The sequence below is a fragment of the Monodelphis domestica genome, chromosome 2, assembly GCF_027887165.1.
Source record: "Monodelphis domestica isolate mMonDom1 chromosome 2, mMonDom1.pri, whole genome shotgun sequence".
Taxonomy (NCBI): Eukaryota; Metazoa; Chordata; class Mammalia; order Didelphimorphia; family Didelphidae; genus Monodelphis; species Monodelphis domestica.
In genome coordinates this window covers 17,461,982-17,488,361 of record NC_077228.1, presented here as the reverse complement: position 1 = coordinate 17,488,361, position 26,380 = coordinate 17,461,982, and the positions used below count along the sequence as shown (strand labels likewise).

The 26,380-nt window shown below is 39.2% G+C and overlaps 2 protein-coding genes and 1 pseudogene across 5 annotated transcripts in view; 1 reads left to right on the top strand and 2 right to left on the bottom strand.

The window, feature by feature from the left end:
* LOC103098058 (cytochrome P450 2J4-like) overlaps positions 1 to 4,875 on the bottom strand; it is a 38,017-nt gene extending 33,142 nt beyond the window's left edge. The window contains exons 1-2 of the mRNA XM_056815043.1: positions 4,678 to 4,875; positions 1,997 to 2,159 (exon numbers count right to left, since the gene is read on the bottom strand). Of these exons, the coding sequence (XP_056671021.1) occupies positions 1,997 to 2,159; positions 4,678 to 4,875 (361 nt within the window). The remainder of the gene's footprint in view (positions 1 to 1,996; positions 2,160 to 4,677) is intronic.
* The window catches only part of LOC103105830 (endogenous retrovirus group K member 6 Env polyprotein-like), a 68,060-nt gene continuing 42,367 nt past the window's right edge, over positions 688 to 26,380 (top strand). Inside the window, exons 1-3 of one of the 4 annotated variants that reach the window (XM_056815044.1) lie at positions 688 to 1,604; positions 4,385 to 4,504; positions 14,537 to 14,667. In XM_056815044.1, coding sequence (XP_056671022.1) covers positions 14,638 to 14,667 — 30 coding nt within the window. In that variant the 5' untranslated portion in view covers positions 688 to 1,604; positions 4,385 to 4,504; positions 14,537 to 14,637. Of the gene's footprint in view, positions 1,605 to 4,384; positions 4,505 to 4,917; positions 5,461 to 7,855; positions 9,033 to 14,536; positions 14,668 to 26,380 lie in introns of those variants that run through there. The other 3 variants (XM_056815047.1, XM_056815046.1, XM_056815045.1) reach the window with 3 other exon arrangements.
* The window catches only part of LOC103092020 (cytochrome P450 2J4-like), a 46,083-nt pseudogene continuing 26,896 nt past the window's right edge, over positions 7,194 to 26,380 (bottom strand).

The following is a 26,380-nucleotide window of genomic DNA, read 5'->3' as shown; positions in this document are numbered from 1 at the left end:
GACTGATACACTGTGTTACAATTGAACGTAATGGACTTCTCCATTAGTGGCAATGCAGAGACCCTGAACAATCTGCAGGTATCTAGGAGAAAAACACTATCCACAAGCAGAGGACAAACTGTGGGAGTAAAAACTCCAAGGAAAAGCAACTGCTTGCATATAGGGGTTGAGTGGATATGACTGAGGAGAGACTCCAAATGAACACTCTAATGCAAATACCAACAACATGGAAATGGATTAGAATCAAGAACACATGTGATACCCAGTGGAATCGTGCATCAGCTATGGGAGAGGTGGGGGGGGGGAGGAAGAGAAAATGCTCTTTGTCTCCAATGAATAATGTTTGAAAATGATCAAATAAAATGTTGTTTAAAAAACGACTTCCAATAAGGAGATCTACAAACTCTTCAGGAAAAATATTCTATTTTTTGATAGCTCTAATTTTTAGGAAGTATTTCCTCATTTGCTGTAAATTTTCACCCGTCTGTAACCCTCATCCTTTCTAGCTGGTTAGTTTTTTATAATTTGTTGTGAGGAGAACAAGTCTAATTCCTTTTCTATTAAGAGGTATTTAAGCCTTTGAAGAAATCTCTCATGTCTCTCCCCTTTCCCATTGAGTCTTTTTGTTCTCAAATTGAAAATCTTAGACTTTTTTAACTGATATTTTTTTAGTTTTATTTTTTATTTGAAAACTTTTATTAATTAATTAATTTAGATTTTTTACATGGTTATATGATTCATATTCTTTCCCTTCCCTCCTTCTACCCCCTCTCACATAACCAACAAGCAATTTACATGTGTCATTGAATTTAATTGATCTTCTTAAAGGATGAATTTGAACCCTTTGAAATTCTTGATACTCTCCCATTTAAACTGCTCACCCTCACCCCACTCTTAGACATGAAAGAAGGAAAGGGGAAAGGTCTATTTCTGATATTATGGGTTTTAATTCTCCTAATAGGATTGTGAATCTTAAAATTTCTCAGACTTGTGAATCTTGGAAATTCTCAGACTACCTTAGAACATTTGGTTAGGACCATTCCCCATTTTAAAACAATGAAGTGACTTTGGTCAGGAAGGTGGGAACTCTAGCACTACTACAACCATACTTGGGTATGCTTTAGGGAAATATAAAGTTGTAAACTCCTTACTGAACAATGAAAAGTCCCCAACTCATACTTAAAGTAAAGCTAAAACCCTTAAGCTGGGTCTATTTTTAGATCTAATACAAAAAGGTGCTAAGTACCTATAAAGGTCAAATTAATCACTAAAAGGTCAAGCAAGCTTAGCAAGAGGTGTGAGGTTTTGGCCTACCCAGAGAAGGTTCACAAGATGTGAATTGAGAATGGTCAGTCCTTTGGAAAACGTCTACTGTGATTGTTAGACGTTGAAACTTAGGGGAGGTTACATAGGAGAAAGTTCTCTTTAAAAGGAGGTCAGAAGGCCTCTGAAAGTTAATTCAAGTTTGGAGCTGAATTGGAGGTCAGAGGAGGCTGCTGGGGCTCTGAGAGAGTGCAACTTTGTTAGCTGAGTTGGAGCTCGGACTAGTTGGAGTAGCTGGGTCTCTCAGAACACTAGAATCTTGCTTGGGACAAAATCTTGTGGTGAGTGGATTAAAGACTGACTGGTCTCTCTTAAAGCTCAGGCCTAGGCCAATGGCCTAGGGCCCTTTTCCCATTATTTCCTCTTTCTCTCTCCCTTTCCTTAATTCCTTATTTGTATTAATTAAAATCTCCATAAAAACTCAGCTGATTTGGGTATTTCATATTTGGGAATTTTTCCCATGGCGACCACTTTATTTTTAACATAAAACCAAGACACAAAAATTTATCTTTACCAGTGTGGCCAAAACCTTACCGTTTGGTCATTTACATATTTTCGTGGTCACAGTTTAAGAAAACCACTCTTTATCTGTAACAGGATGAAGGTGAGAGGTCAGAAACTTCTCAATAAAAACTGGAGATATAAAAGGTTAACCATAATTCAAAGAACTTACCATTAATTTTAAAGCTGTAGGATTGCAAAGGTAATCTGGGGCGATCAACAAACACGTGGCCTTGGTTGACTAAGACTTCCTTTATCAGTGGCAATCCACTAACAATTATTGTGGGATTACCCAGCAGCTTCATGGAGAAAATATTTCCATATTTCCTGACATACTGAAAAAAGATTAGTTTAAGTTGATAACTTCCATTGCCTTTCAGGCTATTTTTTATCTGTACTATCAGACATTGTAGGATTGTGAGACATCAATACCAATGAAGTCCACTCGATTCAGTCTGATCCAATTGCATTTCATTGAGTTTAACTCAACCCACCAAACATTGATTCATAAGACCATGTGTAATAGATGCTATTTCTAGAAGATTTATGTTAATAGGACAGGGACACAGGAAGCCAGCTAAGGCAAAGGCTGGATTTTGAACCCCTTCCCCCCACAACACTTTCTGTCTTTCTGTCTGTCTCTTAGTTAACTCCAATGGCTCTCCTCAGAATGGTAAACTTTAAGAGTTTCTCCAAGGACTATTCTCACAATTTAGATCTTTACTAAAAGGGTTTGTATTCTTAAGGTAGAGGAAATCAGGGAAATGGAGGAGGTGAGAGGGGAATAAGGTTTCCCTATTCTGTCATGGTTTCCTGTTGATTGAAAGATTTTCACATGGTGTTCAATTCAGGAAATAGGGTTATTTTCTCTATGGGGAGATATTAATAACAAAAGTGACAAAGTTTCTTCAGAGCTAAGCTCCCAAATCGTCGTAGTACTCAGTAAATGAGTAATCATGAATCAAGAGCAATTCTCTCTGTTACCTCTTCCAACAGTCAAAAGGGAAGAAATGAGATAGTTCAAGCCCCTGGGCTTCTCAACTGCCTCCTGACCAGATCCTATTATAATCTTCTCTCCCTCTGTTGATTGGCAGTTCATTTAACATTCCATTTCTTGCTTTTCCTTGAAAAAACCCTCTTGTGCTGTAATCTTTTCCTTACACATAACCCTGGTGTGGTGCTGGGAGCTGAGCAGGCAGTCACAAAACCTACATCATCCACACCCTCAAAGAGCTGACATAGGAAGGTATTAATCTCCTCATAGATAAATAAACAGAGAGTACATGCAAAGGAATATTAAGTGATTTTATGTGAGACTAAGATCTGGGAAATAGCAAGAGAGATTTCTGCAATTGTAAAGCACGTTGAGAATCTTAAAATTCTACAAAAATTCTAACTATAATTATCAGAAATTAATTATTAATTTATTTACCAACTTACCAATTGATGTCATTTATTATTAATAATCATCAGTTTTTATTTGTTTAACTTAATAGGAAGGAACACTGCTTGGAAGGTGGCAGTGCCAATATTTTAGCTAGAGTTGAACAAGTAGACTAGGGATCAGCAGACTCCTGGCATAACTTGTTCAAAGTCCTAAGATCAGAGACCTGGAGCACTGATTTTTTTTTTAGCCCTTACCTTCTATATTAGAATCAGTACTGAATATTGGTTCCAAGGCAGAAAAGTGGTAAGGGCTAGGCAACAGGGGTTAAGTGACTTGCCCACGGCCACACAGCCACACAGCTACACAGCTAGGAAGTGTCTGAGGGCAGATTTGAACCTAGGACCTCCCATCTCTGTTTCTGACTCTCAATCCACTGAGCCACCCAGCTGCCCCCACTGAAGCACTGATTCTTAACCTTTTTTTGTGATGTTGTCCATTTGGTAGTCTAGGGAAGCCTATGGATCCCTTCTCTGAAGAAAGTTTCTAAATGCATAAAAGAGAATATATAACATCATAAAGTAAACCAAATGTATTAAAATGTAGTTATCAAAAATAGATTTTAGGAAATGCTCAATGGTCCCAGATTTAGAGCCTGGGATTCAAATGTTTGAAGGAACCGAAGAGGCTTCATACAACGATTTCTGCCTGTCAGTCAATTAATGAATATTTTTAAAAAGTCTACTGTATGCCACACTATGCCTAGTGCTGAGGATACCTAAAGAGCTATCAGGCAATCCCTTCTCTCAAGCAGCTCCCCTCTCATTTTATAGACAATAATAATATCTTATGTATAATATAAACCTACATAACTATCCCTATCTCTTTCCCATTCTATCTCTCTGTCCATCTATCTCTCCATCTGTTTTCTGCATGTCCATAAATGTCTAATGTGCTCCAAGCATTGTGCTAAGCCCTTTAAATGATTAAATCATTTGATCTCCACAACACTGGGAGGGAGGTGCTAGGATTCTTCTTCTTTTTGAACAAAAGAGGAAACTTAGAAAAGCAGAGGTTCAGTGACTTTGCATAGTGATGATGATGATGACAATACCGTCATTCCTCTTTTGCTTTAAAGTTACAAAGCACGTTTTATATATCATCTCATTTGATCAGGATGACAGTTCAGAAGGGATCTCAATGACCATCTGATCCGAGTCATAAGGAAAAAAATTACTCCACAATGACTCATCCCAGAAGTGATGAACATCTGAGTTTCTCCGAGTTCCAAAGGAGGTAAATGTCCCCCACCCCCACCCCCCGGGGCTCTAAAGCAGATTTTTTTCCCATCATAAGAGGCTGCTTCCAGGTAGAGTCGAGCAGGGATGATCACAGGCAGGTTTGTAGCCACCCAGTTCCTCTGCCACCTCACAGCTGGTGGATTCTTACACTCCCCTCGCACTCCTTACCTCCTGGATGCTGATATGGGGTTTTTTAATGTCTATCTGAAAGACGTTGGCAAATATGGGCAGCCGAAGAGGCCCCGGGGGGTATTTAAACTGCTGCCTCCTCCTCCTCTGCACATAACTGGCCAGGATCAGGAGAATGGCAGAGAAGAGGAGGAGGGTCTGCAGGGAAGGGAGCACGTTTCCTAGAGGGAGCTGCATCCTCCTCCAGCTCCAGCACCAAGGCCAGCCCAGCCAAGAGAGTTCTTCTACAGCAACAGCAACAGCAGCAGCAGAGGGGCCACCAGGACCAAGAGTTCCAGGGAGGTATCAAGCCTGAGCTTTGTCAGTTCCCTGGGTTTGCTGAGAGGGCGGGGTTTTGTGAGCCAGCCAGTGAGAGCTCCACGAAGTGCGAGCCTCTCTTCCGTGCCCCACCCCGCCGCCCTCAGCCAGCACTTGCCTCCAGAGAGTAAACACAAGCCTCCCCAGGAAAGGAAGCCAGGGCTTGTCTCCTGGGAAGTGGAGAGATTACTTGGCAGGAGTGACCAGGGGAGGCACCCACACATGAACGGACCCTCTAGTAGGTCCCATATCACAGAGCCACAGCTTTGGGGCAGGAAGGACCCCGGAGAGTCAGCCTCTGCTTTAGAAGAGAAGAGGAAAAAGTCTAGACAGATCAGGAACCTGACAAGGGCACCCAACTCTGTGTAGGTTTCAGAGCCTGGTTGGAGCCCAGCTCAGCTGACTTCAAGGCAGCCTTCTGCTCCCCAGGACAAGCTGCCTCTGAAAACAGGCTTGAGAACTAAGGTAGAAGGAGCCGGGGACCCGTGAGGGCTACGTGGGGTTTCATGAACTCGACTGGGAGAAAACAATTCCAGCTTTATTCAGAAAATTACATTGAAATAATGCTATAGTCTGATTGGAATAAATTGGGATAATTAAAATAAATTCTAATACAATTAGAAAAATTGAAATGAAATCTGAACACAATTAGAATACAATTGTCATATAATCAGGAAAGAGGATATAACTATCATAAAATTCCAATGTAACAAGAAAAAATTGGAATTTTTGGAATAAATTCATACTTGTATGAGTTTTCTTTTAAAGCTAAAACCCCAGTCATATTGGTTGATGTGTTTTGACAAAAGCTACTTCCACATCTATTGAAATCATCATTTGATTTCTATTAATTTTGTTACTGGCATGATTAATTATGCTTATAGTTTCTCTAATATTGGACCAGCAATGCATCCTTTGTTTAAATCCTCCCTGGTCGTAGTGAATGATCCTTGTGATATATTGCTGTAGTCTACCAGCTGGTATTTTAATTTTAGATCTATATTCTTTTAGTAAATTGGTTTATAATTTTCTTTTTGGTCTTCCTGGCTTAGATATCAGAATCCTGTTTACTTCAAAAGACAATTTGGGAGGAATCTTTCTTTGCCTATTTTTCTCAGTGCTTTATATAGTATTGGAATTAGTTGTTCTTTACATGTTTGGTAGAAACATTTTTGGTCCTGGGGATTTTTTCTTAGGTGTCTCATTGATGTTTTTTTTTTTATTTATTTTTTTATAAAATGAGATTATTTAAGTATTCCATTTTCTCTTGTGTTAATCTGAGCAATTTCTGTTTTTGCAAATATTTATCCATTTCACTTAGATTTATTGGCATATAAGTAGGCAAAATAGTTCTTATTTATCGATTTACCTTTTTCTGCGTAGACAGTGAATTAACACCATTCATTTTTGATACCAGTCATTTTATTTTTCTTTCCTTTTTAAAATGAAATTAACAAATGCCTTATTTTCTTCATTTTTTTATAAATCAAATTCCTACTCTTCTTTATTAGTTCAAACCTTTTTCTTACTTTTAGCTTTATTAATTTCTCTCTTCACTTTCAATATTTCCCATTTAGTTTTTAATTGGAGATGTTTGATTTGCTCTTTTCCTAATGTTTTATTTGTACATCCAATTGATTGATCTGATTTTTTCTCTATTTTGCTGATGTAATCCTTTAGAGATATGAAATTACCCCCAAGTATTGCTTCGGTTTCAATTCACAAATTTTGTTATACAACTTCATTGATGCCTTTCTCTTTAATGAAATTACTGACTCATCTCTATCAATTGTTCTTTGACCAACCCCTTTTGTAGAATTAGAATATTAAATTATTTTTTAATTTTAAATTTGGCTTTCATAGCCACTATTTATTTTAATTTTTATTGTATTATGATCTGAAAATGATCCATGAATTATTTCTGCTTTTCTCCATTTTGCCGAGAGGTTTTATGCCTTGTGGCCCCTTACTATATATTTTCTTTAGTGAATCACAATACATTTTGCTCCACCCCCTTACCTTTACTGTGTTTTTGTCATCTTCCCTTACATTCATTTCTTGTAAACAGCATATCACAAGATTCTGATTTTTAATCCATTCTCTTGTCTGCTTCTGTTTTTTTTTTGGGGGGGGCGTCATTGCATTCAGATCCATAGCTATCAATATCAATTGTGTATTCCCCTCTTTCTTATTTTCCCTTTTTATTCTGCTCTTTCCTTTTATTCTGTCTCTCCTCACAATTTTTTTAACCACTGCCTTTCCCAGTTCACCTTCCCTTTTATCCTCTCCCACACATAACTTTTCTATTTCTTACTTTCTTCTCTAAAGGATATGTTTCTATCCAGAACTGAGTATGGTTTGCTATTTCTCTCTGATTCAATTCTGATGAGAACAAGGTTTAAACATTGCCTTTCACCAACCTCATCCTCCTCTCCACTAAAATAGATTTTTCACACCTCTTTAGGTAAGTTAATATATCACATTCCATTTCTTCCTTCCCATTTCTCTCAGTATAAACCCCTACGATACCCCTCAAATTTTTCTTTTGGATTTCATAGTATCCTAGTCAATTTACTACTACAAACCCCATAGTCGTATACTCCTTCTGATTGCCCAAATAGTGATTTTAAAAATTTAAGAGTTAAGTATTTCAGGTCTCCCCTACAGGCTAAGCATGGGTGGTGTCTCTCGAGGAAGAGCACAGATTTTGTAGGGGACAGGAGAAAAGGTAAGGCCAGGTAGGGAGTCCAGACTCAGCTGGGTGTCTGGGGGAGCCTGGAATGTGAATCTCTGAAGCAGGCAAGTGAAGAAAATGAAGAGCTCAGCCCGAGCCAGCTGTTCTCCCAGGCAGGCCCTCTTCCCTGAAAGGCAAAGAGATTAGGAATCAGTGAATCCTCCAAAGCATGGCACAGACAGTATGTCAGGGTATTGTCTCAAGGGCCCACATTAGGGAGTCAGATCACCTAAATCAGAGCACTGAGGAGAACCTTCAAGGTCATCTGGCCCAACATCCTCCGTTGACCAATCAGGAAACCACTGGTTTTAAGTGACTTGTCCAAAGTCACAACCTAATGAGTGCCAGAGGGGGAATTTGATGCCAAGGCTTCTCAATTCCAAGCCAGTCACCAAACTCTGAACAGTTGAAATAATGCATCTCCAAGCAGAGTTCCTTCCTCTGACACTTACTAACTGTGTGATACTGGACAGTCACCACCTCTTGGTGTTTGAAACCATTGCTTAGGTCTGGAAGAAACAGAGAAGGTACCAGCCTGCCTTGTGAGAATACTGTGTTTGGCAGGTCTTTCCAAGGAGATAAGACTGCAATGGCATTGAGTCTGCTATCTCAGAGCCAGCTTGACTTGAACTACTGACTTGACTGAAGGAGGAGGCTTTGGAAGAAGGAGGCAGAATGTGGACAGACCCCATTAGCTTGGAACTCAGTGGGAACCTTAAAAATTCTCAGACCCTACTTCATAAGGTTGGGTTAAGACCATTCCCCACTTTAAACAATGAAGTAACTTAGATCAGGAATGTGAGACCTCTACTTCACCATACTTAAGCATGCCTAAGGGAAGATAAAGTTATAAACTCTTTGCTGAACAATGAAAGATACTTAAACCCATACTTATAATAAGGCAAAAAGTTCTTAAGCTGTGCCTATTTTTAGGACTAATACAAAAGGGTGCTAAGTACCTATAAAGGTCAGGCAACTTGTGAACTTACAAGGAGCAAAGAGGTGAGAACTTACTCAGAGATTCGAGTCTACTCAGGTTTGAATTACTCAAAAGATTAGTCTTCTGAGGTGTAAACTAAGAATGGTCTGTCCTTTGAAAAACATCTACTGTGATTGGTAGATGGGAGAACTTAGGGGAGGTGACATAGGAGAAAATTCCCTTCATTAGGAGATGAAAATCTGAGATTAAGAAACAGTCTCTTGAGAGAGGCTCTTGAGGACAGTCTAAGAGAGGCTGACTCTGGCTGGAACTCCGTCTGAAGAGACTCTGTCCCTCTGAATCCTTGCTTGGACAGATCTTGTGGTGAGTGAGAAAAGACTGACTGATCCCTCTCTTCCTAGGCTGGCTCATGCCTGCCTAGGCTGGTATAGTCATTTTCTTATTATTTCCTTTTTCTCTCATTCTCTCCTTTTCTTTAATTCCACATTTGTATTAATTAAAATCTCTATAAAACCCAGCTGACTTGGGTATATTTGAATAATTGGGAATTTTTCCCTGGCAACCACGTTATATATTGATTTAAATATAAGACAATGTAGTGAAAACATATTTTCTGTGGTCACAATTTACTCATCCACTCTTATATCTACTACAATTTATATCTTCCACTATTTTAATCATTACAATTATGGCCTCAACTATTTTAATTATTACATCAGCCTGGATGATATCTAGGAGCTAATTGCACAATTGGTCACCTGCCAGGGGAGCATGAAGAAGACTCTCCACTCCTCCAGCTCTCCCAAAACTCATTATTTCTGATGAGAGCATGTCCCAGTGCAGCCATCAGGAGACTGAGCCTGTGTGCCAACCCCTTCAGTGCCATGACAAGAGCTGGTCTCAGCAGCTGTTTGGTGTCATGGAAAGCAAAGATGGCTTAAGTAATAGTCCTGTCACTTTTCAGCACCCCTGAGAGCCTATCCCTGAGGCTGTCCTGGTTCCTCTGAGAAATGGCAGGCAAGTCAGCTGCCCTCCCTCTGCCTTCCTCTTTGCATTTGGAGGAAATGATCTGGCAAAGGCTCAAATCTAACTGGACTGAGGGGAAGCCCCTGGAGCCAGGGAGAGCACAGTGTATGACTCACCTGCTGAGAAAGGCAGAAAGGACTCTCTTTTCTTAAATTCACCATTCTCCAGAAAATGTTCTGGGTTGAAGGTTTCAGGGGTAGCCCACTCCTTGGGGTCCCTGTGCAAAGAAGTCATATTGGTCACCACCCTGGTCCCCTGTAAATAAAGAGAAGGGAGTGAGTCCAAGAAACTTTGTTTTGGAATGGTCCTGGTCACTCTCTCATTTTCCAGACTAGAGAATGAGGGTCAGAGAGCAAAGGATGTCCAGAGACCACAAAGCTTTCTAATGACTAGATAGTAATTGGTTATGTGACCCTAGGTAAGTCCCTTCCCTTCCTGCTTTAATTTCCTTACTTGGTAAATGTGGTGATTACAGGTCCCCCAACCCTTGTTGTTGTGAGGACATTTGAGATGGTATTTATTATGGGTTACAAATGCTCATCCTATGCTTATTATCATTTCTCTGTTCTCTGTTCCTCACAGTGTCTGACACATAATTATCAACTCAGTAGATGAAAAAAGAAATGAGTCTCAGATCAGAAGACCCATGTTTTATTCTCAGTAGTGTTTAACACCTGGTACACAGAAGGCACTTAATAATCATTTATGGAATTGAATTGTATGGATGATGGAAGAGAATGCATAAGACCTGCTAAGGCTTTATGAACCTCAGAGTTATATTAACATGATTTTTATTCAGTCTCCAGAGCCTAATGTTTCTCCAGTAAAAGTAGCAGCCTGGGTTGGAGCTGATGGCCCAGGAGAAGGTACTCACCAAGCCCCGGTGGCCAGTTGGTTCCCTGATACACAATCTGAAGGTTTCTGTAGTCAGTGTCCATCTAAGTCTACTTGTTCACCTTGCCAGAGACCTCATTGCTATCTCAGGTGATATTGTTTGTTTAGTTGGGACAACCTGGGGAAAGCCCCAGGAGAGCCTCTGTGCTTGTATCATTCTGGGTCCCAGAGCCAGGAAGGTCATCGCCCCACTAGGTTCTCAGTTGGTGTCAAAGATGCCCAGAGAAGCAAGGCAGGCTTTGATGGTGGAAGAGGGCAATTCAAACACTGGCTATGGCAGATACTCCTTGTGGGCCTGGGCACTGGGGGCGCATTCCTTCTCCTCAGCTTTGCTCTCATTACTGACATGATCCTGAATTCTTTTTTTTTTTTAAATGGAAGTATTTAATAGGACATATTGTAGAGCAAATGATAACTTCTTGTTTACACTTTTAATCTTGGCTGCATTATTTTTGTTTATACAGTTTTAAATTTAATATAATGAAAATTGCCTATTTTATACCTCATAATGTTATCTATTTCTTATTTAGTCATAAATTCTTCCCTTATCAATAAATTGATCTGAAAGGTAAACTATTCTATGCTCCCTTAATTTGTTTATGATATCACATGTCCATTTGGACCTAATCTTAGGAGAGCTTATGACATAGTAGAGTGAATTGTCTGATTTTGAGCAAGGTGAAAGCTTAGTGTCAACATCTGTGATTTCTGTGATATACAGTATAAGAGAGAAAACTATGAGACTGGGACTAAATTAATTTGACTTAATCTAAGACAGCAGGAGAAAAAGAAGGAAAAATAGGAGAGATACATTTCTTACTGCTCCATTTAGCCACCAATAGGACACCCTAGCCATGCTCATAAGTCTATCCAGCAACAAAACTGAAAGAGAAGAGCTTTGATATCTTTTCTTGCCTCAGTTTATCAAACTTTTTCTTCACCTACTAACTCACAAATCTCATCTCAGGAGCCAACTGTGGCTTTCTATTTTGCCTAGGCTGTCTGGGGGCATTCCAGGGGGCAATATAAGAGACATGACCCTGTCCTCATCACATTATCTCTCAACTCTATTGTTGTCTTTTTCCTACTTCCATTCTATCCTCACAATATTCCACCACACAATCCTCCCCTCTAGTTCAGGCTCACCCAAGATAAGCTGCTGGAGAAAGGGAGGTTAAATTTCCTTAAAAAAATAGCAAGACTGGAGCTACATGTGAACATATTTTCAGATAGCTTGTATTCTTAAGGTTTCTCATCTGTGTGGACTCCCTGAGGATGAGCAAGATTGGAGCTCTGACAAAATGTCTTTCCACACTCTTGGCATTCATGAGGTTTCTTGTCAGTGTGGACTTTCTAATGTACAGCAAGTTCTAAACTGTCTGAATGTCTTTCCACATTGATTGCATTCATAAGGTTTCTTCCCAGTGTGACTTTTCTGATGATGAGCAAGATGGGAGATCTGTCTGAATGTTTTTCCACACTGGTTGCATTCATAAGGTTTCTCTCCAGTGTGGATTCTCTGATGTTCAGCAAGATTGGAGCTCCGTATAAAAGTCTTTCCACATTGCTTGCATTCATAAGGTTTCTCCCCAGTGTGGATTCTCTGATGAACAACAAGATGGGAGCTCTGACTGAATATCTTTCCACACTGCTTGCATTCATAAGGTTTCTCCCTAGTGTGGACTCTCTGATGTAGAACAAGAGAGCAGCTCTGACTGAATGTCTTTCCACATTGGTTACATTCATGAGGTTTCTCCCCAGTGTGGATTCTCTGATGTACAGCAAGATGGAAGCTCTGATTGAATGTCTTTCCACATTGTTTACATTCATAAGGTTTCTCCCCAGTGTGGATTCTCTGATGTACAGCAAGATGGGAGCTCTGACGGAATGTCTTTCCACATTGCTTGCATTCATAAGGCTTCTCTCCAGTGTGGACTCTATGATGTACAGAAAGTTCTAAGTTCTGTCTAAATGTCTTTCCACATTGATTGCATTCATAAAGTTTCTCACCAGTGTGGATTCTCTGATGTCCAACAAGACTAACCCTTTGTATATAAGCCTTTCCACATAGATTACTTTGACTAGATTTTTCCTTAGTGTGCCTTCTTTGATGTTCAATATGAGATAAATTTTGAGGTACAACAAAGAATTCTCTGAAAGCAAAGTTATCAGGACCATCACTCATTAATTTTTGTAGGTCCACAGGAAGGCTCACCTCTGTTGGATTTGCCTTCATTTCAGGTCTGATCTCTTCTCCTGGGGAGTAGCTCCTCAGGCCTTCTTGCTCCAGCATCCATGGGGCTTCCCTCTGCTCCAAATAAGAGATCATGTCTTCTGGAGGAGCTGGAAGCCCCACAGAAAGCAGGTTCCTGATATTCTCCAGCATCACCTCCTTGTACAGCTCCTTCTGGGGAGGGGACAAGAGTCGCCACTCCTCCCGGGTGAAGTCCACAGCCACATCCTTGAATGCTACCTCCTCCTGGCCTGGCAGTCTGTCCCTCTCCAAGGCCATCCCTGGCACTCCAGGCTCCCTAGGCTTGAGTTGTGAGGCGCAGGAACTTAAGAGACAGGTTAAGAAGTCCAGGGAGGAACATCTTTGGAACTGGAGGAGGAGGAGGTGGGACTCGGGGCGAGTTCTTTCTCCTCAGCTTTGCTGTCTTTACAGCCATGATCCTGAATTCTTCACCCAGTTCTGACATTCTGAGTTCTAACACTCCTTTCTGCTGACATTCTCTCTTCCAAGGCCCTTCTCAGCACTGACAGACTATTTCCTAGCAGTCCATGTCTGAGGACACTTTCTACACCCAATTTTCTGTTTTATTACTATTACTAATAATAGTTCTCATTCATCCAGTGCCCCTTTTCAGAAGAGTAAACTGAGTCCCAAAGAGGAACATTCAAAATGTAAAAAATGGGACCCAAGTAGATGTCTGAAAACTCAGGCTCTGGACAAGGCTCTTTCTTGTCTGACTGGGGAAATCAATGACTAAGATTTGAGTCCAATGATCTTTCCCTCTGTGTGCCAAGGAAGGCATTGACAGTCGGCCTGGTGAAGCTTAGGGAACCCTCAAAAAATGGAATTAAATTTGTCAAGTGAAATAAAGTTACAAAGCAAATCATGGCATTGATTTATACACACATGTGCATTCGCACGCACACATAGAAACACACACACACACACACACACACACACACACACACACACACACACACACCCCAGGCTCATGAATGCTAAGGTGAGAACCCTTGTAAAGTTGATGCTTTTTCTTGTACCCTCTTCTATCCCCACCTCCAGGCAGGTGGAAGTCATGGAACCACTATAAGTTCCTGAGAGAAAAAGCCATTTACCTTTGGCACATGGTATCCTGCCAGTGTGGTATCAACTGTGGCCACCTTTGGTTCCATGAGAGGAATGATATTGCCCATTCTCTGGACTTCATGAACGGCCGCATTAGTGTAGGGCATATTTTCTCTATCAGCCATGGTGGGCTGCCGGGACTGGCCAACCACCCTGTCAATCTCAGCTTGTATTTTACCTGGAAAAAGAGGAAGACAGTTTCTTTGAGAGTCAAATAATAGCTCATAAGTATAGATTCATAAAATATTTTATAAATATTCTCTCATTTAATCCTCACAACAATTCCAGGAGATCAATACAATGATTAACTCCATTTTATTTTTTTCATTTAATTCTTTTCCTTTTGTCTTGTAATCAATACTGTGTATTGGTTCCAAGACAGAAGATTGGAAATGGCTAAGCAATTGGTGTTAAATGACTTGTCTAGGGTCACATAGCTAGAAGGTGTCTGAGGCCAGATTTGAACCCAGAATCTCCCCTCTCTAGGCCTGACTCTCAATCCACTGAGTTACCCAGCTGACCCCAGAGTATCTCCATTTTAGAGAAGAAGTGGACAGAATTTAAGTAACTTTCTCATTTATTCATTTAGGATATATCTGAGAGTGGATTGGAACTCAGGGCTCTCTTTCCCCACATCCAGTTTTCTCTGATCAAGTGTGAGAAGCACATTTGTACCCATGATTGGATTGGATGGAAGTCTGGCTTGACACTTCACCAAAGGTACAAGACCCTGTGGCAAGGAAAGGTGGAGATGTAGTATATTAAACATAAATAAGGACATTTTTCTTTCAGTGAATACTTTCTGGAAATTGTCACCATGGAAATCATTCTACAATTGAGCATTTCTATTTGAAATATAAGGGAAATTTTCATGTTTAATAGGACACAAACATTATGAAGTGTTAATTTTTGTCAACACATAGCTTTCTGATGAACAAATAATCATAGTGCCACTAAAATAATTGAAAAAAAACAAAAAATCTAATGGGAAAATTTACACTTTTCATTTAATATATTAATTTCTTTTTAAGAGTCTGGATTAGAGAGAAGTTTGTGTTTTCTTGTATCTGGGAGCTGGATCAGACACTCTGTTTTTACATTTCTTTGTCCTTAGTTATTCTGAGGGATGTTCTTATTTAGCAAAATGTGATTAATAAATGAAGTAGACAAGGATTCTTTTCCTGTCTATAGACTCATCAACACCGGAGGATGGAAAGTGGTGGACAGGTTGATAGACTACCTACTAATTAGCTATTGACCAATTAACAACATCTTGGGATGTTCTAGTATTTATTGAGTACTTTATGTTTTGAAAAGCACTTTAAGCACATCAAATTGTCTGATTTTAAGAGCACCCATATGAGAGAAGGGCTATTATTATCATTATTTATGAATGAATATACTGATGTTGAATGGACTTATAGGTTTCACTCAGCATTACATCATTAGTAAGTGCTTGAGGCAAGATTTGAACTCACATCTTTCTGGCTTCAAATCCTATACTTTATTGTCCTGACCTGCAACTACCATCTGATGGGTGGTTAAACAAAATTTTGGTGTCAAAAAGGGGTGCTCATGATTGTGAAGGATAGGAATCACTGCTCTTTTCCAAAGCCAGTTGAATCAAGATGATGTGCGTAAGTTACTTTGCAAATATTATGTCTCTACATGAATAGATCTTTTCTTCTGGGCAGAATCCTAAAAGGATGTATGAAACTTTCATAGCCTGGGACTATCACCATACCTTGAATCTCTGGATAAAAGGCCATATACAGCAGAGCCCACCTTAGAGTGGTTGATGTAGACTCTGTTCCAGCAAAGAAGAGGTCCAGGGTGCATGAGACTAAATTGTTTTCCTTTAAATTAGAGCTGATATTACCCTTAAATAGAAAGGCAAATGCTAGTTGGTTAATCTAAAAAATTCTATCTCTCTTAGAACATGAGTAACTAACCCCTCAAATACAGGACTGTAAAATATGAGGGGGACAGAATTTATGTTTCCCATTAGCTCCCAAGAATACAGTAAGTGTTCCTAAGAATTAGAGTTCCCATTTCTTTTGGGCTGGGAAACTTACAGAGTATTTCTCCCTCAAAACCCATAGAGAGAGATATTATCCCAACTTTTGGTTAAACCTGGTGGCGGTCTAGACATGGCTCGCTTCCCCTCCTCAGACCCAACAATATAGATGACCTCAAAAGACCCCCAATAAACTATTCTCATGAGAATGGAGGGACTCTACAGTAGGGCGCAGCTTTGAAGGTACATGGGATTCGGACCTTTCCATACTATAAAGGAGCAAAAATCTCCCAGATAAACTTGAGCTGATCTACCCTCCCCCACCACACCTATGGAGCCATAGTTAGAGTCAATGCCCCCAGAATCAATAAGTGAATGAGGGGCACCTCTGGACTGAGGAAGGGGTACCTCTAGGTCTCGGGAGCTAACTACGACCACCAAGGACATACCCCTGAGACCAGTTATACTCGAAATTCCGGCAGGCAGGTGGGTGAGCTCAGATCTTGGGAACTCAGAACCAGCGCCATAATCAACAACTGTGCGAAGGGCACCTCTGTAGTGAGTTAGGGGCATCTCAGTCTTGGGAACTGAATAAGACCACCAAGGAGCTACCCCTGAGAGTGGTAGCACTCTAAACACTTGCAGGCATGGGAGCGCAGAACATTGGCTCCCATTGGAAGGTAGTGCAGCTGCGGACATTCGAGTGTTTGACTCAGGCAAAAGACTTGCTCCTTAATTCCATAGACAGAGAGCCAGCCCGTCTCACTCAGATTTCTGACTGGAAAGGAAAGGAAAAAGAACCATACAGATGGCAAACAGTGCCCAGGAATAAGTTTCCAACACCAAGAAAAGCAAGAGGAAGGGGTTGACTTTGGATAATTTTTATGGAGGAAAAATACAGACTATAGAGGAAATAGCAGAAGAGAAACCCAAATAAATGCTCCAAAACCTTCCAAAAGAAATGGAAATTGTCCACATGCTCTTGAAGAATTTAAATTGGAGGTTATCAAAGGAGAAAGCCTCCTGGAATGAAAAATGGGAAATAATGCAAAGAGAATAGAACAATCTGAGGGAAAAGAACTCCCAATTGGAGAAACAGCTGGAAGCCCCCCAAATCAGGGTAGACCAAACTGAAAAGGAAAACCCATCTTTAAAGACCAGAATTAAGCAACTGGAAGACAACGGTCTTGCAAAACGGCAAGAATTAAAAAGCAAAGTCAAAAGACTGACAAAATAGAAGAAAATATAAAATATCTCACTGACAAGGTGATAGATCAGGAAAACAGTGGAAGGAGAGATAATCTGAGAATCATTGGTCCTCCTGAAAAGTCAGAAATAAACAGAATCATTGACATCATAATATGAGAAATCATCCAAGAAAACTGCCCTCATATTTCTTGAACAAGGGAAAAATAGACATTGAAGGAGTACATCAAACACCCTCTACACTAAATACCTAAAAGACAACTCCCAGGAATTTAATTGACAAATTCCAAAGCTTTCAATTAAAGGTGAAAATTCTACAAGAAGCCAAAAAGAGACAATTCAAATACCAAGGAGCACCAATCAGGATCACACAAGACCTGGTGGCTTCCACACTAAAGGACCGCAAAGCCTGGAACACAATATTCAGAAAGGCAAGAGAACTGGGCCTTCAAACAGGAATCACCTATCCATCAAAACTGACTATATACTTCCAGGGGAAAGTATGGGCATTCAACAAAATAGAAGAGTTTGAAGTATTTGTAAAGAAAAAAAACTTGAACTGAGTGGAAACTTTGCTATCGAAACACAAAGAGCAAGAATAACATGAAAAGCTAAACATGAAGAAATGGAAAAGGAGAAAAATGTTTTTTTTTATTCAAACTCTCTTCTATAAGGGCTACAATTAGATCAAATTATGCGTATTAACACATGGGGAAATGTTATTTGTAAATCTCAAAAATTGTATTCATAATTATAGTAATTAGAAGAATCACTCATAGGGAATGATTTGAGCATTAAGGGCTATAAGATGATATGTACAAAAAAGAAGAAGAAAAGGGTGGTGGGGAATTGATGATGGTACTAAGAGATACATGGAGAAATAGAAATAAAATAAATAGAATAATCTTTTTCACCCAAAGACACACATGGGAATTGAAGGGGAAGAATACTTTTATAAGGAGAGGAAGAGAGAGCTAATAGGTAATACTTAAGCCTTACTCTCAGTGAAATAAACTCTGAGAGAGAAGAGCATCTAGATCCATTGGGATCCTGAATTCTACGTTATCCTACAGGGTAAGGGAGAAGAGGAAACTAAGGGGGGTAGGGAGGAGGGAGTAGAAAAAGGGAGGGGAGGAGGGGGGGGAAATTAGCAGACCCCCAAAACATGAAGGAAACAAAAGGGAGGGGAAGCATATCAAGGGAGGGAATTAAGGGAATTGATTAAAAGTAAATCACTGGAGGCAGAGTCAAGATGGTGGCTGAGGAGCAGCAATAGTTCAGACCTCTGAAAACCCTTCCTTACCAATCACAAACTAAATGCTCCTAGGGGACTGAAAATCCAACCTAACAGCAAGACACAGCAGGGGAACCCTTCTGCTGGACTCAATTCAAAAGGTACACACCCCTCCCCCCAGCCAGAATCTGAGAACCATTGGTTCTAAGGGAAAGGCAGAAGGAAGGTCCAAGGAACCCTTCCACCCAACTCAGAGCTCTGAGCCCCCAGAAGCAGAGGGAACCTCTGGGCAAGCAATGGTGCTGGTCTGGAGGGTGTACCTTGTGAGTAGGAATGTGCTAGGCTCAGAGTGTCCAACACAGGCAGCAGGGAAGTAGCCAGAGAGAGATTGAAGAGCTGGAAGCTCCAGCAGCTGGGTCCTTCCATTTAGCTCCAGTCTTACAGGAGGTTTTTGCCTCGGAGCACATCCAGACCAACCCAGTTGAACTTAATCCCTTCAGGAGCTCTCAGAGCTCAGGGAGGTCAGGACCCCTTCCCCCCAGAGAGCTGGGACTCCCTCAAGGACAGGAACCTCTGGGTGGGCAAAGATACTGGTCTAGAGGGTGTTCCTTGCAGGCAGGGCTGTGCCAGGCTCAGAGTGTGGAACTCAGGTGGCAGGGAAGCAGCTGGAGAGAACTGGAGAGAGCCCTGGCAACTGAGAGCTTCCATTTAGCTCCAGCCTTCCAGGAGTTTTTCGCCTGAGAGCACATACAGCCGAACCCAACTGAACTTAATCTAAACAAAAGCCTCCAGAGGACAGGGAAGCCAACATTCCTCCCCAAGAGGCTGCACACAGAAATCTGAAAGAGCTCCAAGAGGGAAGACTAACAGAAAGCCCCAAAAGCAAAAAAATAGTCAGAGGAGCAAGAGCACAGACAAATATGGGGAGCAAAGGAGGGGTAAACTCGAGGAAACAACAGAAATAGAAGAAAGAAATTACAATAGACAGCTTCTGCACAGGTAATGAGCAATGAGTGAACAAAACAGAGGGGAAAGGATTAGCAAAGGAAAAATCAGAAATCCCAGCAAATTGGATGCAGGCTTTGGAAGAACTCAAAATGCAATTCAAAACACAATTAAGAGAGGCTGAAGACAATTGGGAAAAATTTTAAAAACTAAGATAAGTCATCTTTAAACAGAAAATAGTGTCTTGAAAGCCAAAATCAAACAGCTGGATAATGAGCCAAAGATGAGGTGAAGAAGATGAAAGATGAGAAAAAGGAGATGAACGATGAGGTAAAGAGGATGAAAGATCACCTCCAAAGAAAATCAGCCCAAAATGACAAGGATGACCAAAAAGCCATGGATTAAATCCAGTCTTTAAGAACAAGAATAAAACAACTGGAATTATGTGACCTCACAAGGCAGAAGGATAATATAAATCAAAACCAAAAGAATGAAAAAATTGAGGAAAATATGAAGCATCTCATTCACAAAACAGAGGATTTAGAAAAACATTCAAAGTGAGACAATTTAAGAATCATTCGTCTACCAGAAGACCATGGTGAAAGAAAAAGCCTGGATATTATACTACAGGAAATTATTTAAGAAAGCTGCTCCGATATCCAAGAAGAAGAGGGAAAAGTGGAGATTGAAAGAATCAACAGATCACCTCCTCTACTAATCCCCAACTGACAACCCCCAGGAATGTTATAGCCAAACTCAAGAACTGTCAGACCAAAAAAAAAGATATTCCAAGCTGCCAAGAAAAAGTCATTCAGATACCATGGAACCATGGTGAGGATAACACAGGAGCTGGCTGTATCTACACTGAAGGACTGAAAGGCATAGAACATGATATTTTGGAAATCAAGGGAACTAGGTCTAAAACCAAGAATCAGCTACCCAGCAAAACTGACTATATTCTTACAGGGGAAAGTATGGTCATTCAACACAATAGAATTAAAAGAATTCGTAATAAAAGACCAGACGTGAACAGAAAATTTGATGTCCAAGCACAGAACTGAAGAGAATCATCAAAAGGTAATTAAAAAGAGGGAAAAAAGAAAAACAAAACAAAACAACAAAAAAAATTTTTTAAGAGACTCAATAAGTTAAAATGACATGTATCCCTATAAGAAAAGAGGTCCTTGGTAACTCTTAAAAACTGTTGTTATTACCTGGGCAGCTAAAAGTATCACACTTAGAGGGAACAGTGACAAATGGTATAGGATGAAAGGACAAGACATAAATAGGTATATAGATATATGTATGTATAAATACATACACATGTTTATGTATATATATATATATATACATAACTATAGTTATATATATATGCATATATATATATATATAACTAGAGCTAAAAAGAGGTTAATACTAAAAGAAATGAGAAAAGAAACAAATGGGGGTAAATTTAGATGTCACAAAGAAGCTCGTGATGGGAGGGAGGAGAACATCAATACACTGGAAGTGTAAAGAGGTTGAAGATAGGAAATACTCAGCTCTTAAGTGCTTTGAAATTGATCCAAAGAGGGAAGAACAATCCAATCCATTGGGGCAGAGAATAGATTTGTGCCCTATAGGGGAATAGAAGGGTAACAAATGGACTGGCGGGGAGGGAAGCAGTACAAAGGAGGGAGGAGGGAGGGGTAATTTTAGAAAGAGTACAGGTAAAATAAGGGGGGGGGGTCAATAAGAAGGGAGAGGGTCAGAAAGGGAAGTAAAATAAGGGTGGGAACTAGGGGGACTGATTAAAAACAAACATTGGTGTAGAAGGAAATCGTGAAAGAAGAAAAGGCAGGACCAGGAGTAGAAATCAAAATGCTGGGAAATACACAGCTAGTAATCATAACTCTGAATGTGAATGGAATGAACTCACCCATAAAATGCAAGCGAATAACAGAATGGATTAAAATCCAAAACCCTACCATATGCTGTCTACAAGAAACACACATGAGGAAGGTAGATACAAATAGGGTGAAAGTAAGAGGATGGAGCCAAATCTATTGAGCATCAACTATTAAAGAGAAGGTAGGAGTTGCAATCATGATATCGGACAAAGGCAAAATAAAATAAATCTAGTTAAAAGAGGTAGGGAAGGTAATTACAACCTGATAAAGGCAGCATAAACAATGGGGAAATATCTGTACTCAACATGTATGTACCAAATGGCATAGCATGCAAATTTCTAAAGGAGAAACTTGAAGAGCTAAAGGATGAAATAGATAGAAAAACTATACTAGTGGGAGCCCTGAACCTTCCTCTAATGGGAGCCTGAACCTCTTGAAGGATGGTTCAGTTTTAGGAAAACCATCCACATAATTGACCATATTAACAAGCAAACCAACAAACATCACATGATTATCTCAATAGATGCAGGAAAAGCCTTTGATAAAATACAACACCCATTCCTACTGAAAACACTAGAAAGTATAGGAATAGAAGGGCTTGTCCTAAAAATAATAAACAGTATTTATATGTATATATATATATATATAAAACTATCAGCAAACATCATCTGCAATAGGGATAAACTATAAGCCTTCCCAATTAGATCAGGAGTAAAACAATAATGCCCATTATCACCTCTATTATTTAACATTGTACTAGAAACACTATCAGCAGCAATTAGAGAAGAAAAAGAAATTGAAGGTATTAAAATTGGCAACGAGGAGACCAAGCTATCGCTCTTTGCAAATGATATGATGGTTTACTTAAAGAATCCTAGAGAATCAACCAAAAAGCTAGTTGATATAATCAACAATTTTAGCAAAGTTGCAGAATACAAAATAAACCTGCATAAGTCATCAACATTTTTATATATCTCTAATGAATTTCAGCAGCAAGAATTAAAAAATAATACCATTTAAGATCACCCTAGACAATATAAAATACTTAGGAATGTATCTGTCGAGACAAACATAGGAATTATATGAACACAAGTAGAAAACACTTTACACACAGTTAAAACTAGATCTAAACAATTGGAAAAACATTGATTGCTCATGGGTGGGATGAGCAAACAAATTAAAAATGACAATTCTACCCAAATTAGTTTACTTATTTAGTGTCATACCTATTGAACTACCAAAAAAATTCTTTACTGAATTAGAAAAAAAGCATAACAAAGTTCATTTGGAATAACAAAAGATCAAGGATATACAGGGAAATCATGAAAAAAAATGCAAAGGAAGGAGGACTTGCAGTCCCAGATCTCAAACTATACTATAAAGCAGTGGTCATCAAAACAATTTGGTATTGGCTAAGAGTCAGAAAGGAGGATCAGTGGAATAGACTTGGGGTGAGTGATGTCAGCAAGACTGTCTCTGCTGAACCCAAGGACTGACCCCAACTTTTGGGACAAAAATCCAATATTTGATAAAAACTGCGGGGAAAAATGAAAGACAGTGTGGGAGAGATTAGTTTTGAATCATTACCTTACACCCCACACCAAGATAAACTCAGAATGGGTGAATGACTTGAACATAAAGAAGGAAAGTATAAGTAAATTAGCTGAATACAAAATAGTATACATGTCAGACCTTTGGGAAGGGAAAAAATTTTAAATCAAGCAAAATGTAAAATCAATAATTTTGACTATGTGAAATTAAAAAGTTTTTTGTAGAAACAAAACCAATATAACTAAAATCAGAAGGGAAGTAACAAATTGGGAAATAATCTTTAAAACCCCCAGAAGAAAACCAAATTAGTGATCCTAAAAATTAAGGGAGAAATTAATAAAAATCAAAAGTGACAGAACCATTGAACTAATAAATAAGACTTGAAACTGGTATTTTGAAAAAAACAAACTAAATAGACAAAATACTGGTCAATCTAATTTAAGAAAGGAAAGAAGAAAACCAAATTAACAGTATCATATATGAAAATGGGAACCTCACCTCCAATGAAGAGGAAATTAAAGCAATCATTAAAAACTATTTTCCCCAATTATATGGTAATAAATATATGCCAATCTGGGTGATATGGATGAATATTTACAAAAATATAGATTGCCTAGATTAACAGAAGAAGGAATATAATTCTTAAATAATCCCATATCAGAAAAAGAAATTGAAACAGGCCATCAAAGAACTCCCTAAGAAAAAATCCCCAGGGAGTGATGGATTCCTTAGTGAATTCTATCAAATGTTCAATGAACAGCTAGTAAGAGTCTGAGGGCAAATTTGAACTCAGGAAGATGATGAAGTCCAGAGCTTTATCCATTCTGCAACCTAAGTTCCATTTCAAATGATACACACTTGTAACAAACACACTGACCATATATTTAATACCTCTGATTCAAATCCAAGTGATACTTGAAGTTAAATCCTTCTAAAATATACCAACATCTGCTCACCTGTCTTCAATCCATGACATTTTGTTTCAAATAATTCCACTCAGAGTTTTTCCTCCATTATTTCCAACTGAACTTTGCCTCATAATATTCTTCCACCTTATTCTGCCTTTTGTGAAGAGGAAGAGACAGCTAATCTTTCCTCCTCACTGATTTGAGTTGTGAAAAAATAGCTACTATGTTTCTTGAAGACTTCTATTATCTAGACTAAACATATCCTTTTGCTTTAACACAAACCTCATAGGACATGATTGGAAAGGCCCCCATCATGCTGGCTTCCCTTCTTTCAATCTTCTCCAGTCCCAAAATGGAACACAATTCATGTGTGGTCTACTGAATATTTCAGAGTGGATATATAGATGCTTAAGGAAACATTCAGCTCTTAGACATTTGGGGACTTTGACATTAATAATGTCCAATACGATGGTGAAAAGAATATTTGTCCCATAAATTTAACAGCAGATACTGGTTCCATCTCTACACAAATTCTCAGAGGTATTATATTTTGATAGCCTGTATAATCGATAATTTATTTTATGGTATTTTAGTGTTTACAAAGAATATATACACAATAGAAAAAACCATAACAAAGTTCATTTGGAAGAACAAAAGATCAAGGATATATAGGGGAATCATGAAAAAAAATGCAAAGGAAGGTGGCCTTGCAGTCCCAGATCTCAAACTCTCTTATAAAGCAGTGGTCATCAAAAGAGTTTGGTACTGGCTAAGAGACAGAAAGGAGGATCAGTGGAATAGACTTGGGGTCAGTGACATCAGCAAGACTGTCTCTGATTAAACCCAAGGACCCCAGCTTTTGGGACAAAAATGCAATATTTGATAAAACCGTGGGGAAAAATGGAAGACAGTGTGGGGGAGATTAGGTTTGGATCAACACCTCACACCCTACACCAATATAAACTCAGAATGGGTGAATGACTTGAACATAAAGAAGGAAACTATTAGTAAATTAGGTAATCACAGTCTAATATACATGTCAGACCTGTGGAAAGGGAAAGACTTTAAAACCAAGGAAGACATAGAAAGTGCCAAAAAATTTAAAATAAACAATTTTGATTACATCAGATTATAAAGTTTTATACAAACACAACCAATGCAACCAAATTGAGAAGGGAAGTAACAAATTGGGAAACAATTTTCATAACAAAATCCTCTGACAAAGGTCTAATTACTCAAATTTATAAAGAGCTAAATGAATTGTACAAAAAATCAAGTCATTCTCCAATTGATAAGTGGGCAAGGGACATGAACAGGCAGTTTTCAGCCAAAGAAATCAAAACTATTAATAATCACATGAAAAAGTGTTCTAAATCTCTCATAATCAGAGAGATGCAAATCAAAACAACTCTGAGGTATCATCTCACACCTAGCAGATTGGCTAATATGACAGCAAAAGAAAGTAATGAATGCTGGAGGGGATGTGGCAAAGTCAGGACATTAATTCATTGCTGGTGGAGTTGTGAATTGATCCAACTATTCTGGAGGGCAATTTGGAACTATGCCCAAAGGGCGATAAAAGAATGTCTGCCCTATGATCCAGCCATAGCACTGCTAGGTCTTTACCCCAAAGAGATAATAAAGAAAAAGACTTGTACAAGAATATTCATAGCTGCTCTCTTTGTGGTGGCCAAAAATTGGAAAACGAGGGGATGCCCTTCAATTGGAGAATGACTGAACAAATTGTGGTATATGTTGGTGATGGAATACTATTGTGCTAAAAGGAATAATAAAGTGGAGGAATTCCATGGCGATTGGAGCAACCTCCAGGAAGTGATGCAGAGCAAGAGTAGCAGAATCAGAAAAACATTGTACACAGAGACTGACACACTGTGGTACAAGAGAACGTAATGGACTTTTCCATTAGTGTCAATACAACATCCCTGAACATTCTGCAGGGATCCAGGAGATAAAAACACTATCCACAAGCAAAGGACAAAAGGTGGGAGTAAAAACACCGAAGATAAGCAACTGCTTGACTACAGGGGTGGAAGGTACAGGAACGAGGAGAGACTCTAAATGAACACCCTAATACAAATACCAACAACATGGAAATGGGTTTGAAGCAAGGACACATGTGATACCCAGTGGAATCATGCATTGGCTAGGGGAGGGGAGGGGGGAGGAGGGGAAGATAAGAAAAGGATCTTTGTTTCCAAGGAATATTGTTTGAAAATAATCAAATAAAATAATGTTTAAATTCGAAAAAAAAAGAATATATACGCAATATCTCTATGGAATTGAGGGCACACAGGATTTTATAGATGAGTAAAGTAATATGCAGAGAGATGAATTAGTAGGGTTGAAATATCAGGGCCAATAATTAATCTCAATCGGAGTAGGGTACTACTTAGGAAACAGAAAGAGCTGGGTTCAAATCCCACCTCAGATTCCTATTAGCTTTGTGGGCAGGGTCATTTGATTAATTACTTTGTTCTTCAGTTTCTTCATCTATAAAGGCAGAGGGCTGAATTAAATGAGCTCTAGAATCTTTTCGATATCCAAATAAAAACTGGATTTTCTAGAACCACCACAACCTACATACAATTCCAAACAACCCCACCACCATACATACACTCCACTTAACTTATATAAAATTGAAATTTTATTTCTATTCAGGACA